The sequence below is a fragment of the Malaclemys terrapin genome, chromosome 3 (assembly GCF_027887155.1).
Source record: "Malaclemys terrapin pileata isolate rMalTer1 chromosome 3, rMalTer1.hap1, whole genome shotgun sequence".
In the NCBI taxonomy this organism is placed as follows: domain Eukaryota; kingdom Metazoa; phylum Chordata; order Testudines; family Emydidae; genus Malaclemys; species Malaclemys terrapin.
Genome location: NC_071507.1, coordinates 171654051 through 171668493, shown reverse-complemented (window position 1 = coordinate 171668493; position 14443 = coordinate 171654051). Strand labels below are relative to the sequence as shown.

The 14443-nt window shown below is 40.0% G+C and overlaps 1 protein-coding gene across 5 annotated transcripts in view; it reads right to left on the bottom strand.

Moving 5' to 3' along the window:
- SNTG2 (syntrophin gamma 2) overlaps window positions 1–14443 on the bottom strand; it is a 461693-nt gene that overhangs the window by 55081 nt on the left and 392169 nt on the right. For all 5 annotated transcript variants that reach the window (XM_054024597.1, XM_054024598.1, XM_054024601.1 and 2 more), the window contains 2 exons: window positions 9183–9254; window positions 1219–1428 (listed from right to left, as the gene is read on the bottom strand). In XM_054024597.1, coding sequence (XP_053880572.1) covers window positions 1219–1428; window positions 9183–9254 — 282 coding nt within the window. The remainder of the gene's footprint in view (window positions 1–1218; window positions 1429–9182; window positions 9255–14443) is intronic.

The following is a 14443-nucleotide window of genomic DNA, read 5'->3' as shown; positions in this document are numbered from 1 at the left end:
CCAAGTACAAGATTTTACAAAAATGAAATTGTGGGTTTATGCCTAGAGACTTACCAAATTGAAGGTGCATTATGGTCAATTTCACAGCCATAGGATTTGATAATTGGTAAATTCATGTTTTCAGATGTTTAAATCTCAAATTTCACGGTGTTGTAACCGTGGGGGACCCGACCCAAAAGAGCCGGGGGGGGATTGCAAACCGTTTGTAGGGGAGTCATGGGATTGCCACCCTCACTTCTGTGCTGCCTTCAGAGCTGGACAGAGTGGGGGGGGGGTGCACAGCTATCTGCAGTTGGAGCTATACCCAAGAGCAGCCCTGCAGGGAAAGATCAAGTCCTGTGCTGCCCCAGCCCTGCTTGGACTAGCAGCTAGGAGCCCTCAGCTGGGACGCACCCAGCAGCACAGGGAAGATTGGATCCAACTCCACAAGCCTCCTCCAGCTGCAGGAGGGCTCTGGGGCTACTGGGTCTGGTCTGGTTTCTCTCCCCACCCAGAGCAGCTGTGCAGGGGAGGGACAAGTCCTGTCCCTCCCTTACCCAACTGGAGCTAGGTGCCCCCTTTGCTGGGGTACTCCTAGGAACAAGGGGACATCGGATTTCATGGGGAAGGGCTTATTTCATGGTCCATGATGTGTTTTTCACAGCCGTAAAAATTGGTAGGGCCCTACTTATGCCCAAGAATAGAGCAGTAGTATTCCACTATGTCTGAGTTAGCAGCCAAAGAAAGAATAGTTCATTGATGTAGACAGCAATTATATGAATCTGAAGAAACTTGGACCCCATTTCTATATACAAATGTTGAGATGGTTTAAAGAATGCCAGACCTCCATTCCATTTAACCTCTCCTCTCCTCTCCCCCTCACCCTCCCCAGTCCTCTACTTCCCTCCTCCGCCTATTCATGTATAATCTTCTCCTATTTGATTATGTTACCCCCACCCTAATATGTTATGTCTCAGTAGTATATCTGGTCTTGCTGCTTTGACAAGTTGCAAAATTGCATAGTTCCATAATTCTACTGGAGAGCCAGTGAAACATGCAGTATTTGAAAAGTACAAAAGTTGTAAGTCATTTGCATTTCTGTACCTTTCGTTGTCTATCTCTTTCTGAAAATCAATTTTAACAAACTACAAAAACATATAAAAATGTCTAAAATGTTCTATATGTTACACTTATTTTAGCAATAAAATGGCTGCAGTAATTAAGTTATGTATTACTTACCCCTGTTCTTTGAACTTCCAAGAAAATTGCTCTTTGAAATGATTTTTCCCATGCCGCCAACTCACTGCCAAGCTCTACGTTAAAATAATGACTCTTGCCATGTCCAACCATGACACTGAAACAATATGGCCTCTGGTCTTCAAGCTCATAGTCCTGATGAATACCTAAATACAAGTTTGCTTGTAGCCAGCAATCATCAGCAAGCCAGAGCTGAAAGACATGTTTTAGTAAGTGATATTTCAACTAGTACTAAACAAATAATTAAGGCGGCATTGTCTTATGTCTTCAGCAAGTGACTTTGAATCAGAGTGCCTGTTCTCAGTTCTGTTACTGACTCTCTGTCAATTTAAACTGCTTTGTGCCTTATTTTATCTATCTGTAAAACTGGTATGTTAATACTTACCTTTCTCAGTGCAGTTAAACTTAAAAAGGAACAGTATTTATATTTCCTTTTACTTTATATGTGTGCATTTGAATTCATGCTTTTCTTAACAATGTGAATAAACAAACTTCTCATGTTAATGTATTTTTGATATGTAAGCCATGCCTGCTTGGTGTGGCACTCTGTCCCCCTCTAGTGGTGGCTAGATCAACTAGAGATTGATGAGTCTGATACAGCCATGGCAAAGAGAGCTCGGCCTTTCAGCTCACACAATAGAGCTCATGCATTAAAATCCAGACGTCCCAGGTTTGATTACTGCTGCTGGCAACCCAGTTGGAGTATTAACATGACACATGGTGGCCCATCGAGGGAACTGAAGGGGGAAGCCTCTGAAGTCCAATGCACTTCCCTGGCAAGGGAGAGCATAATATGTAAGCCATGCCTGCTTGGGGTGGCACTCTGTCCCACTTTAGTGGTGGCTAGGTCAACTAGGAATTTATGAGCTTGCTAAGAGAGGGGCTATTTTATCTCAGGTAGTACAAGCTCCTGTATCAAGCACCAAAAGACTCAAGTTCAATTCCTGTTGCCACGAATTTGAGCATAGCAGATAAAAAATGATCCTTTCAAATACATGATTGACTAAATCGGACAATGAGGACTTTTGGTTGAAGCATCTAATTAAAATATTTTATTTATAAGCTTACTTTGCATGTTCTTAATACAATGTTTTGTTCAAATGTCTTTATAGTAACATTCCTCTAAGCTAATAGACAGATTTGAAAATAATTACCTGGTATTAATCCATTGAAGTTAGTGGAGTTTTAACAGGGATAAATTTAAGCTAATTATATTCTTATTTTAGGTCGCATAGCTAATCTATACACCAATTGATGCAATTTATCTGTTACAGAAATTTTGTATACTTAAAATTTTAAAAAGTTTTAAAAATAAAACAAATTGGAAAAAAAAAAAAAACCAACCACCATCCAACAACAAACAGCTCTCTACAAATGAAAGTAATTTTTGGAAATTAAATGAACTCTATCTTACTTAAACTATGCCTTGCAGACACTGCACCCTGATGTGAAAAATAGAAATGCTTAAAAAAAACCCAGACAAATCAAATGAGTTTCTTTCATTTTACAATCTAAGTCCAATCATGTAGAACTCAGAGGTGATATACAGTGGAATTTGCTTATAATGAACTCAGCTATACAGACACCTATGTTTACAGTGAAATGGAAAGAAATTCCTGAATTACTTAAATGCATTTCAGCTGACTTACACTCATTTTATAGTGAAGTTTCACTACTTATTATATAAGGCTTCTTTCCACTATGATTGGGTTTCACTCTGCTAAGCTTATGGGAATGAAGTAATTTATCATGGGCTAATGCTAGAAATCACAATATGGTGTGGCAGAAGTCCTCCAGAGCAGTAAGTGCTTTTCCGAAACTGGATGGAGTGAAGAGATACCCTGCAATCAATCCAGGGAAGAACAGGATCTCCTTACAATGAAGATTTTAGTGAACTAAAATACTTCATTATAAGAAGTTTCCTAATACTTCAGTTGGTTATGGTTTGATAAATACACAGAGAAAAGCAAAATTAGGTTTGAAGGCTACTATTAATGCCCATCTTCATTTAAAAAAAATATATAAGAACTTTCTATAACTAAATCTCCAAATGGCATTTTTTTAAATTTTCTTTACCAGTTTCAGATCATATTCATGCTCTTGATTTCTCAACTATTTCTTTATTTCTGTTTGATGACATGGAAGATGAGAAGAGTAGACAGGTGTCTGCAGTCAGGATCACGTTTTTCTGCGGTGATCTTGGCTGAATTTTTTTTTTTATTCCCACTGCACCTCCCTCCAAGACTGCAGGTTAGGGTGGGGAAGAATACCCAAGTTCCAGCAAGTTTTGGGCAGGGGGCAGTCCCAAAATGGGAATAATAACCACATCTCATTTCATATCTCTCCTATTTTATAGAAAATCTATTTTATAAATGTTTTAGAGATTTTTTTTTTTAACCAGGACTATTACTACTTGCATTCCCTCACATGTAATGGTAGCTTTGTTAGTTATGATTAACTGTACAGAATTCAAAGGGAGAGACACATTAAAAGAAGAAGGCAAGATTTGGGTTTAAAGGACACTAGTGAAAATCAGGATACCTCTCTACATGAGTTAGTGAAATTGCAATATACGGGTGGGGAAAAAAAACTAACTGGGCTCAGACTTCAAAACACACACACACCATAATTGGGATCGACTTCAAAATATCCTAAAATAGCATCATTATACATAAAAATGTAAGCTTTAAAGCCTGGAATCTCAGGACCTTCCAATTATAGAAGCAAATGCTATGTGTCTCTAGGAACTGGGAATTGCCCCTTTTCAATAGTAAAGAGCACTGAACTCCATCCTCTATGTACTTTTCTTCTGGTCCCAAAAGGATAGACAGCTGACCCTAATAGGGCAGATGGGAATTTCCCTTGCATTGGAGAATCACTAGCTAGCATAAGACTGGCATAAATTAACTCTGTGCCGCCTGCTGCTGCCAATCCATGGAGTAGTGGACATTCTGGAGGCTGTGTCAGAGGCACAGGGAGGCATGACCCGAGCTCCAGTGATTCTGTGAGCAGAACAGCCACAGAGCCATTCTAGCTATTGAAACAGAGTCCTGAGGCTGTTGAAACTGACCTCCAGCTGCTCCTCAGGATTGGAAATTTGGGGGAGAGGGAGAGTAGTAGAGAAGAGATATGCCCCTGTCTTCTCCTTCTGTGCCTGAGGATTTGGCTCCCTGTTTGTAGCTCTGCAGAGTCATGAGATATTGGCTGTTAAACTTCTAACTGCTGCAGGACTGAATATTGTCTGTCCTGGGCCTCTGGCTAGTGTAAGTTTTATTGCTTTTATTTTTGGGGGGGAGGGTGGAGGGGAATTGCACATTTAATGGGATAGAAGGAAACATTTGGTCTAGAAAAGAGAAGGCTGAGATGGGACCTGATAACCTTCTTCAAATATGTTAAGGGTTGTTAAAATGAGAACGGTGATCAATTGTTCTTCACATCCACTGAGGATAGGACGAGAAGTAATCAGCTTAGCATGCAGCAAGGGAGATTTAGGTTGGATATTAGCAAAAACTTTCTAACTAGGAGGATATTTAAGCACTGGAATAGTTTACCTACGAGATTGTGGAATCTCATCATTAGAGGTTTTTAACATATTAGAAAAATACCTATTAGGGATGGTCTAGGTTTACTAAATCCTGCCTCCAGTGTAGGCGGATGAAGTGGATGACCTCTTGAGGTCCCTTCCAGCCCTACTTTTTTATAATTCTATGATTTTCAGGGTGGGTTGAATTTTAATCAATGTCTGTTTGATGCTGATGCTCAGTGGTATGATTTTTCCGTAATAGTGTATGTAAATGTATGTAATGAATGACACCACACCTGTATACACTAAAATATACACAGAAGCATCCATATCCTGTAGAAAAATAATCTCCAAAGGCACATTTAGCTTCTGGGTTTAGATAGGACATTTAAAGTTAGTCAAGCATCCAATATATCTAGTTTTGAGAATGGCCTTTTAAAACTATTTACTAACTTACATTCTACCTGCAACAATAGCACAACTATGCTAGTTACAACTGGCTTCTGAAATCTTTAAAAAAAAATCTTTCTTAACACAGTAGTTTCTCTAGTGCAGTCTGGGTCTTAGAGGCTGTCACGGAGAAACTTTAATCTCTTCCAGAAATTAAGTTTTTTCCATTTTAATTGATTTGCTCTAAATTTCTATCATTATCATTTATACTGAAGTGTCAACAGAAAGGAGGTTAAAGTGTTGCAGTTGAGCTTTTGTGTTTTAGCTAATGTATTCACCAAGACTGACAATTAAGCATTCATTTATTAGGATGTCAAGAACATTAAGAGTCGAGTCTAAGGTAGTTTATTTCCCACTTCTTTTTTCTTAATGAAAAAGCAACCATAGAATTTGCTGTAAGGATGGATCGTCCTTGAAATTAACTTTGCCAGAATAGTAAAGGAAGGACTGAGCATCAAATCAGCAAGGGTAATATTCTGATGAGAAAGAAAATACCTCTTTTTAAAAGGCATCAGGAGTATCTACATAAGAACATAAGAACGGCCATACTGGACCAAAGGTTCATCCAGCCCAGTGTGCTGTCTACCGACAGTGGCCAATGGCAGGTTCCCCAGAGGGAGTGAACCTAACAGGTAATGATCAAGTGATCTCTCTCCTGCTATCTAGCTCCACCCTCTGACAAACAGAGGCTAGGGACACCATTCCTTACCCATCCTGGCTAATTGCCATTAATGGACTTAACCTCCATGAATTTATCTAGTTCTCTTTTAAACCCTGTTATAGTCCTAGCCTTCACAACCTCCTCAGGCAAGGAGTTCCACAGGTTGACTGTGCGCTGTGTGAAGAATAACTTCTGTTTATTTGTTTTACACCTGCTGCCCGTTAATTTCATTTGGTGGCCCCTAGTTCTTATATTATGGGAACAAGTAAATAACTTTTCCTTATTCACTTTCTCCACACCACTCATGATTTTATATACCTCTATCATATCCCCCCTTAGTCTCCTCTTTTCCAGGCTGAAAAGTCCTAGCTTCTTTAATCTCTCCTCATATGGGACCCGTTCCAAACCCCTAATAATTTTAGTTGCCCTTTTCTGAACTTTTTCTAATGCCAGCATATCTTTTTTGAGATGAGGAGACCACATCTGTACACAGTACATCAGAAGCATCCAATCATTTTAGCCAGAAGCATCCAATCATTTTAGCCTGAACATGTTTCAGAAGAGGACAAGGAGACAGAATCAATATTTTGGGGCAGATTCTCTGCCCTATTTTGCTACTTTTGTGCTGTTTAGATGGTGCAAAGGCAGCAAAAGCCACCCACCCTTGAGACGGAATTGCATTAAGGCAATACAGGGCGCTAGACATACCCCCACATGGCTGTGCTTCTGAGGTCCCTGCCCAATCCCACTCCCGAATTGTTGCCTTGCTCACTACTTGGAGTGATAGTGATATGAAACCCCTCCTCCCTTCCCACAGAGGCTAGGGCAGCTGCATGGGGTTCTCCCTCCTACCAAGAGTGGCAGCAGCTCTTCTCTTTCCATGATCAACAGACAAGGTTAGAGAGTATTTGCTTCGGTAGGTGGGCTTGGACTCCAGCACTCCTTGCCTTTGGCGATACACAGAGTACTCAGTTTGGGTGGCATCAGCAGAGCACTTCAGAGCAGTGGGCCTTGGAGTTGACACCCCACTGTGATGCCCGTGAACATTCTAGCCAGAATATGGGTAATGGCCCCTGCTATGATTCATCGAAGCATGCAAGGGCATGTGACCAGCTGATGTGACACTGGATTCCAACTTGTGCCTGTACTTTTCCACTAACTGTGCTGGGGACTTTACTTGGAACAATGAAGTTCCCTCCTCCTGGCAGAAGCTATAAAAAGGGGGAAGCAACATCATCACTTGATCTCACTTCCCCCCACCCCCGCATAACTGAATAGCTGAAAACAGCTCAGGAACAAAGATTGGACTGGGGAGATGGTTCCAGGTTGAAGGGATTTCGAGCCTGTGTATGGAAGATTGGTGGACTGTTTGTACCATCAGAGTGAGACACTGCTTGATTCAAATCCTGTCTATTGTATAGAACTTAGATTGTGATTTTGTTTTATTTCTTAGGTAACCATCTTTGATCTGTACGCTATTACTTACAATTACTTAAAATCTATCTTTCTGTAGTTAATAAATCTGTTTTATATTTTTTACTTAAAACAGTGTTTTGTTTGACTTGCAAAGGGAAATCTGCTCAAGAACCAGGGCTGGTGGATTGTCCTCTCCACACTGAGGGAGGGGCGGATTGGTAAATAAATTTACACTGGTTAGGCTTTTGACCAGGGCAAGATGGTACAGCTCTGGGTCCTAGGTTGGGGAGCTGGGGGGAAGCGGCTGAATCCGCTCTATTGTTGGTTCATAGTGCAAGACCTGGAAAGGATTGCAGCTTATCCTAGCCTCACAATGTGATTGGTATGCCAGAGGGCCCAGCGGTACCCCAGCTCCAGGTTGCACCCTGTGAATGTCTGTCACAGGCAGTCCCCAGTGGGCACAGAACCAGTGAAGCTTGCTGCTATACCTCCCTGCCCACAGCCTCTAGTGCAGAGAACACATCAGTGATGGAGTGGAGCATCATGGACAGGGAGTATAAGTGGGAGGAACGCAATGATCTTTGGTGAGCCCCAGCTGTCACATGGGCCATTGGAGATAAAGCCTGCTGGTACAAGTTAGACCAGTCTCCATGATGCTCTAAACTGGCCTGGGACAGATAAAATGGTTGTTGAATCTCAGATTATCTGAATTTTCCCCTCTCCTAGGCTTCCTTGGGTGACTGTGTAGGAAGGAGGAGACATCCTTTGCTAGGCACTGCACTACACTAGGCAGAGTTAGTTGAGCTCCTAATCTGATTCCCCCTGCGTATAGGGATTTGCCCCCAGCAGGTAAACAGACAATGAAGCAACAGCATATGGTGGATTGGAGAAATGCTGAGCAGCTGCTCAGAGCACAAGCAGCTCACATCAGTCCTGCTCCAGGGGCTACAGGGGAAGTGATGCCTCTGTCTACTTCTCTGTATTGACTGATTCAGAGACTTCTATTTAAAAATCACAGGGTATGGCTCAGAGAACACGTATTCAACATATAATCAGATATAAATTCTCTTCTTAACACAATCAACTTGGAGGGCCACATACTGGACACCAGTGATCTCTCTTTGGACAGTAAAGGATAACATCTGTCTGTCTACCCAGCCATTCCTAATGCATCCAACCCCTCATTTAAAAAAAGTTTTTAAAGGGGGAAAATGTTTAAAAGTCAATTATTGTTTTACAAAAACACAACAACCCACAGTTTTGCCTGGTGCAAAACTAAATAAATAATACTAAAAAAGAGAAGTTACATAATAGAGGAATGAACAGCATTGCTCTTTGTAAATATAGGACTACATTTTAAATTATAATGGCTGTTTATTACTTGTAATCTAGTGCATCACTAATCTGTAGTAATGAACTGAATTTTAAATTCATTGCTAAACAAATTACACCCAAAATACAGTCAGATTAGATTATACATAAAACATTCTAAACCATATGTTAACATCACTGTTTTAATTAGAGGTACATATTTCTTTTTTTAAAATGGCCCATAAAATGCTTTTCCCCCACTAAAATATTATAAGATACAGGCTTCAATATGGATAGTGGTTTTATTCATTGTTTACATGGAGGAACTCATACTAATATTTCTTCAGATTGAAAATATTTTAGAAATGTGCTCACTACAGACATGATCCAAATTCTAAATTATCTAATATTTATCAGGAAATAGTTACAGATTAAGAACTAGTTTTATAGCAATAGACTAACTATTTGTGGGCTGGTTCCTGATAAATCAAATTAAGCTGAGTCTATCATTTATATTGTTAAATGTTAGGAAATCGTAAGCTCCCTTGGTTAAATGATATAGTCTGTAATTCTCAGAAGACCTACCTTGTGAACTTTAAATAGAACCTCACAGAGGTGATAGATTTTTTCAGCTCGTACCCAGTCTAGTGTGCTTACCTGTAATACCAAAAACAAAAACACCACACCATTAAAAGGACATGTTTTTCTTTTATGGCAAGGATTTAAAACATTTAAAGAGATTTCATTAATGATTGTTATGCTGGATGGTTTAATCAAATGCCAACCAGTTTCAATTAGTGTATTAACCTAATATCCGATATTAAGGAAAGAGCTCCTAATAGCATCCTGCTTTCATTAGTGCAGTATCCACAGTATTCTTACAATTAAAATGTGTTAATTGTAATGATTTGTTATATTCTTACTTTAGCATGAAGGAAACCCCTTAATGATCTCTGTTGTTAGGTAAATCAGTATTGTTTATTTTATAGCATGCTTAGCCAAATAACTGTCTCAGGCCCTGATTCATCAAGGTACAGTTCTACCATGAGTAAATCTGATTGATATCCATGGAACCAGTTAAGTTCTTACAAACAGGTCTGTACTTAAGTAACTTACTGAATCAGGGTCTTAATTTTCATGTTAGAAACTGAAAGGAACAACTATGTTTTTATAATAGATATAACTGAAAGGAAATCCAGTCATGTGATTGTTTCTTATGGCTTGATTACATGGCCCTGCAGTGAAGAATTTGGGAGTGTGAATTGAAGCACATACTAAAGTGTTCCATTGGAACTGCCTCATGTAAACCCAGCTAGCACAAGCTAAAAGATACCACATTCATGTTAGTGTAGTCCTGTTTCAAAAAGGACTATGTGTTTGTGACCTCGATGCCTTTTAGTTTGTACTTCAGAGCATGCTGCAATTCACACCCCCATAGTCCACACTGTCAGGCCATGTAGACAAGCCCTTGGTAATAGTAACATACACTGAGGTGGAGTTCTTTGTCTTTTGGTTTTGACCCTGTGTTCTGTTGACACTAAGACAGAAAAAATTGTCAACTTGCAGTGATATTTGGAGGGGGGGGGGTTAAGCCAGGAGTCAGGTGATTACATGAGAACCACTGCTCTCATTTTTTAAAAGAGAGCAAGCCTCTAGTCCATGTAGAAGAAAGCAAAAGTGAGAACCTTTAAGGTTCTTAAACACAAAACAAATAAAAAAATCCATTTTTTTAAAATCACGTGATTAGCCCAATGTGATGATTTTTTAAGGCCCAGCTCTTGGCATAATTGACATTATTGTCAGATGTCCATCTTAATTGGAACTAACAAGCATCACTGTTGACTGTCTCAAAACAGGATCTGAGAACTGAGTTACACTCTCATCCCTCATAGGAGGATTTCCAGTTTGAGGAACATTGGAAGGGAATCTAGTATTGCTCCTGTCCATGCTGTATCTGTTCAATAGGTAGAGGGACTCATCTTCTAGGGTTCTCCATTTGACACTTTTCACAATTTAAATATTAATAAAAAATAACTTCCATGCACTGTATGGAAAAAAACCACTGCTTACATAATCATTCTGTAGCAGTTTTAGCAGCAGTTCTTCAGGAGCAATAAAGCTCAAGGAAAATTACTTAATGTTTATTTGTCAATTTGAAACCTAGTGTAATTAGTTTTTAACAAAATTAATTAAAAGCAATTTTTGATATTACATCTGTCCCTGAGCCCCTTTATAAAATGTATGTTATTTTAGAATCACACTTTCTAATTTTAAAACAATTTTAAGTCTCTTCTTTCACATGCACCAAATATTAACTTTAAGTTTTCCCTTTACTACTGTTAGAAGCCAGCAACAACACAGGAACAGAGCTGACTAGAATTTACTGTTGAATCTGATTGTAGGAGGTAATATTACACAGTCAGAACGTATTTTCAGTGAGCCAAATACTGCAGCTCCTTGCTTAGTCCTCATCTATAGGGAAGTCCCATTGTCTTTGATTGAGGCTTGAATAAGGAGCAACTAAAGACTATGGGATTTGGCCTAAAATAGTTGCCTTTAATAGATGACTTTCATGCTTCTCACAGAACAGCTCTCTACACCATAAACCAATGGTTGACTCATTATTTCGTACCAAGTCATTGAAAGGAAAAGAATTTTCTCCTGAAAAATTAGAGCTAGGAAAATCCTTAGTTCTTGTTAGTGGTCAGAGGAAAAAAATAAGTAGGAGAATCCATTTATGTGTTTGGTGGAGTTCCACTTATTACCCCAGACTTCTACCTAGCTGCTGCCGAATGGCAGTTGCATTTGCCCATGTCTTTTGCTTTGGTTCTTAAGATTAAACAGTTATGAAGAAACATCATGTCACAGAACAAAAGTTATGCACATAACATTACGGGGACTAAAGCTACAATAGTGTATTATAGTGTAAACCTAATCCAAACCCCACTGAAGTACATGGAAAGAGTCATTAATCTCAGTGACCTTTGGCTCAGGTTCTGGAAACCTTCATTGCCAAAAAAATCTAGACGATTTGGAGTGTATTCAGAAAAAAAAATATTAGAGTTTGTGGGACAGATTTAGGAGGAAAGAATAAGTGGCTGTAATATGTTATACAGAAGCTTTGCTAATGTGGTAACTAAGCAGAAGTACTGTAAAAATCAGGAACTGTATGAAGGATACAGACACAAAGGATGAAATCCTGACCCCACTGAAGTCAATGGCATAATATTCTGTTGACTTCAGTGGGTGTAGGATTTTGCTGAAAGGAGAGGTAGAATTACTTAGCATTTCAACCACATGTAATAGCATTAAATTAAAAGGGAAAAATAGCTTTACATCGAGTAATATTTCTGCAGTGAGCTGTTCTAACCTGTGGTAAAGAGGTGGTAAAAGCCCCAAGATTTAGGGCTGTGACGTGATAAAAAAATTAATTGCAATTGATCGCAGTTTTAATTGCACTGTTAAACAATAATAGAATACTATTCATTTAAATATTTTCGATGTTTTCTACATTTTCAAATATATTGATTTCAATTACAACACAGAATACAAAGTGTACAGAGCTCACTTTATATTTATTTTTATTACAAATATTTGCACTGTAAAAAACAAAAGAAATCGTATTTTTCAATTTACCTAATACAAGTATTGTAGTGCAATCTCTTTATCATGAAAGTTGAACTAACAAATGTAGAATTATGTACAAAAATAACTGCATTTAAAAATAAAACAATGTAAAACTTTAGAGCCTACAAGTCCACTCAGTTCTACTTCTTGTTCAGCCAATCACTCAGAAAAACAAGTTTGCTTACATTTGCAGGAGATAATGCTGACTGCTTTTTGTTTACATAGGGTTACCATATTCAAACATTTAAAAAAGAGGACACTCCACGGGGCCCCGGTCCCGCCCCCAGCCCCGCCCAACTCTGCCCCTTCCCCATCCCCGGCCCCGGCCCAACCCCACCCCTTCTCCGCCCCCATTCCAACCCCTTCCCCAAAGTCCCTGCCCCAACTCTGCCCCCTCTTCTGAGCACCCCGCATTCCCCCTCCTCCCTCCTGTTCTGATCTTGGTTGGGAGTTGCTAAGTGCTTCCCTGCTCCCCACTCGCCCCGCAGCCCCTATGCCCTTGCCTGCCCTGCTCCTCCTGCCCCTGCAGCCTCTGCACCCTCCCACCCCTGCAGCCTCTGTGCCCCCTGCTTCCCACTCGCCCTGCAGCCTCTGCACCCCCCCGCCCCTGCAGCCTCTGCGCCCCCTGCCCCTGCAGCCTCTACAACCCCCCTCCGCCGCCTGCCCTGCTCCCCCCGCTCACCCGGGCAGAGGGAGAAATGCAGGCTCCACGTGGAATCAAACACAGCCGCGCTGCTCTGTGGGGAAGGAGGGAGCGGGGGAGGGGGAGGGACTCTGGCTGCTAGAGGTCCTAGTGGCTGCGAACGGCTTTCAATCAGCCAGGCGTCCAATCAGCTGCGCCGCACTCCGCATGAGGGGAAGGGGGAAATCCCGGACATTTCTACTTGATTAGAAATCCCCCCTGGACGGCCATTTAACACTGAAAAAGCCGGACATGTCCGGGGAAAACCGGACGGATGGTAACCCTAGTTTACAATATCACCTAAAAGTGGCACTGTTGTAGTCGGCTTCGCAAGATATTTACATGCCAGATACGCTAAAGATTCATATGTCCCTTCATGCTTCGACCACCATTCCAGAAGACATGCGTCCATGCTGATGACGGGTTTTTCTTGATAAAAATCCAAAGCAGTGTAGACCAATGCACATTCATTTTCATTGTCAGATGCCACCAACAGAAGGTTGATTTTTTTTTTTTGGTTTGGATTCTGTAGTTTCAGCATCAGAGTGTTGCTCTTTTAAGACTTCTAAAAGCATGCTCCACATCTCGTCCCTCTCAGATTTTGGAAGGCACTTCAGATTCTTAACCCTTGGGTTGAGTGCTGTAGCTATCTTTAGAAATCTCACATTGGTACCTTTTTTGTGTTTTATTAAATCTGCAGTGAAAGTGTTCTTAAAATGAACAATATGTGCTGGGTCATCGTCCGAGACTGCTATCACATGAAATATATGGCACAATGCAGGTAAAACAGAGCTGGAGACATACGATTCTCCCCCAAGGAGTTCAGTCACAAATTTCATTAACACATTATTTTCTTAACGAGCATCATCAGATGGATGCATGTCCTCTGCAACTGTGGCAAAAGGATGAAAGGACATACGAAGGTTTAGCATATCTGGCAAGTAAATACCTTGCAATGACAGCTACAAAACTGTCATGCAACCGCCTGTTCTCACTTTCAGGTGACATTGTAAATAAGAAGCGGGCAGCATTATTCCCTGTAAATGTAAACAAACTTGTTTTTCTTAGCGATTTGCTGAACAAGAAGTAGGACTGAGTGGACTTGTAGGCACTAAAGTTTTACATTGTTTTGTTTTTGAGTGCAGTTATGTAACAAAAAAAGTCTACATTTGTAAGTTGCACTTTCACGATAAAGAGATTGCACTACAGTACTTGCATGAGGTGAACTGAAAAATACTATTTCTTTTGTCTGTTATTTTTACAGTGCAAATATTTATAATAAAAATAATAATATAAAGTGAGCACTGTACACTTTGTTGTAATTGAAATCAATATATTTGAAAATGTAGAAAAACATCCAAAAATATTTCATAAATTTCAATTGGTATTCTATTGTTTAAAAGTGCTATTAAAACTGTGATTAATTGAGATTAATTTTTTTAATTGTGATTAATTTTTTTTGAGTGAATCGCAGGAGTTAACTGCAATTAATTGACAACCCTCCTTGGGAAATTCAAAACTAACCAGATACTAAAAA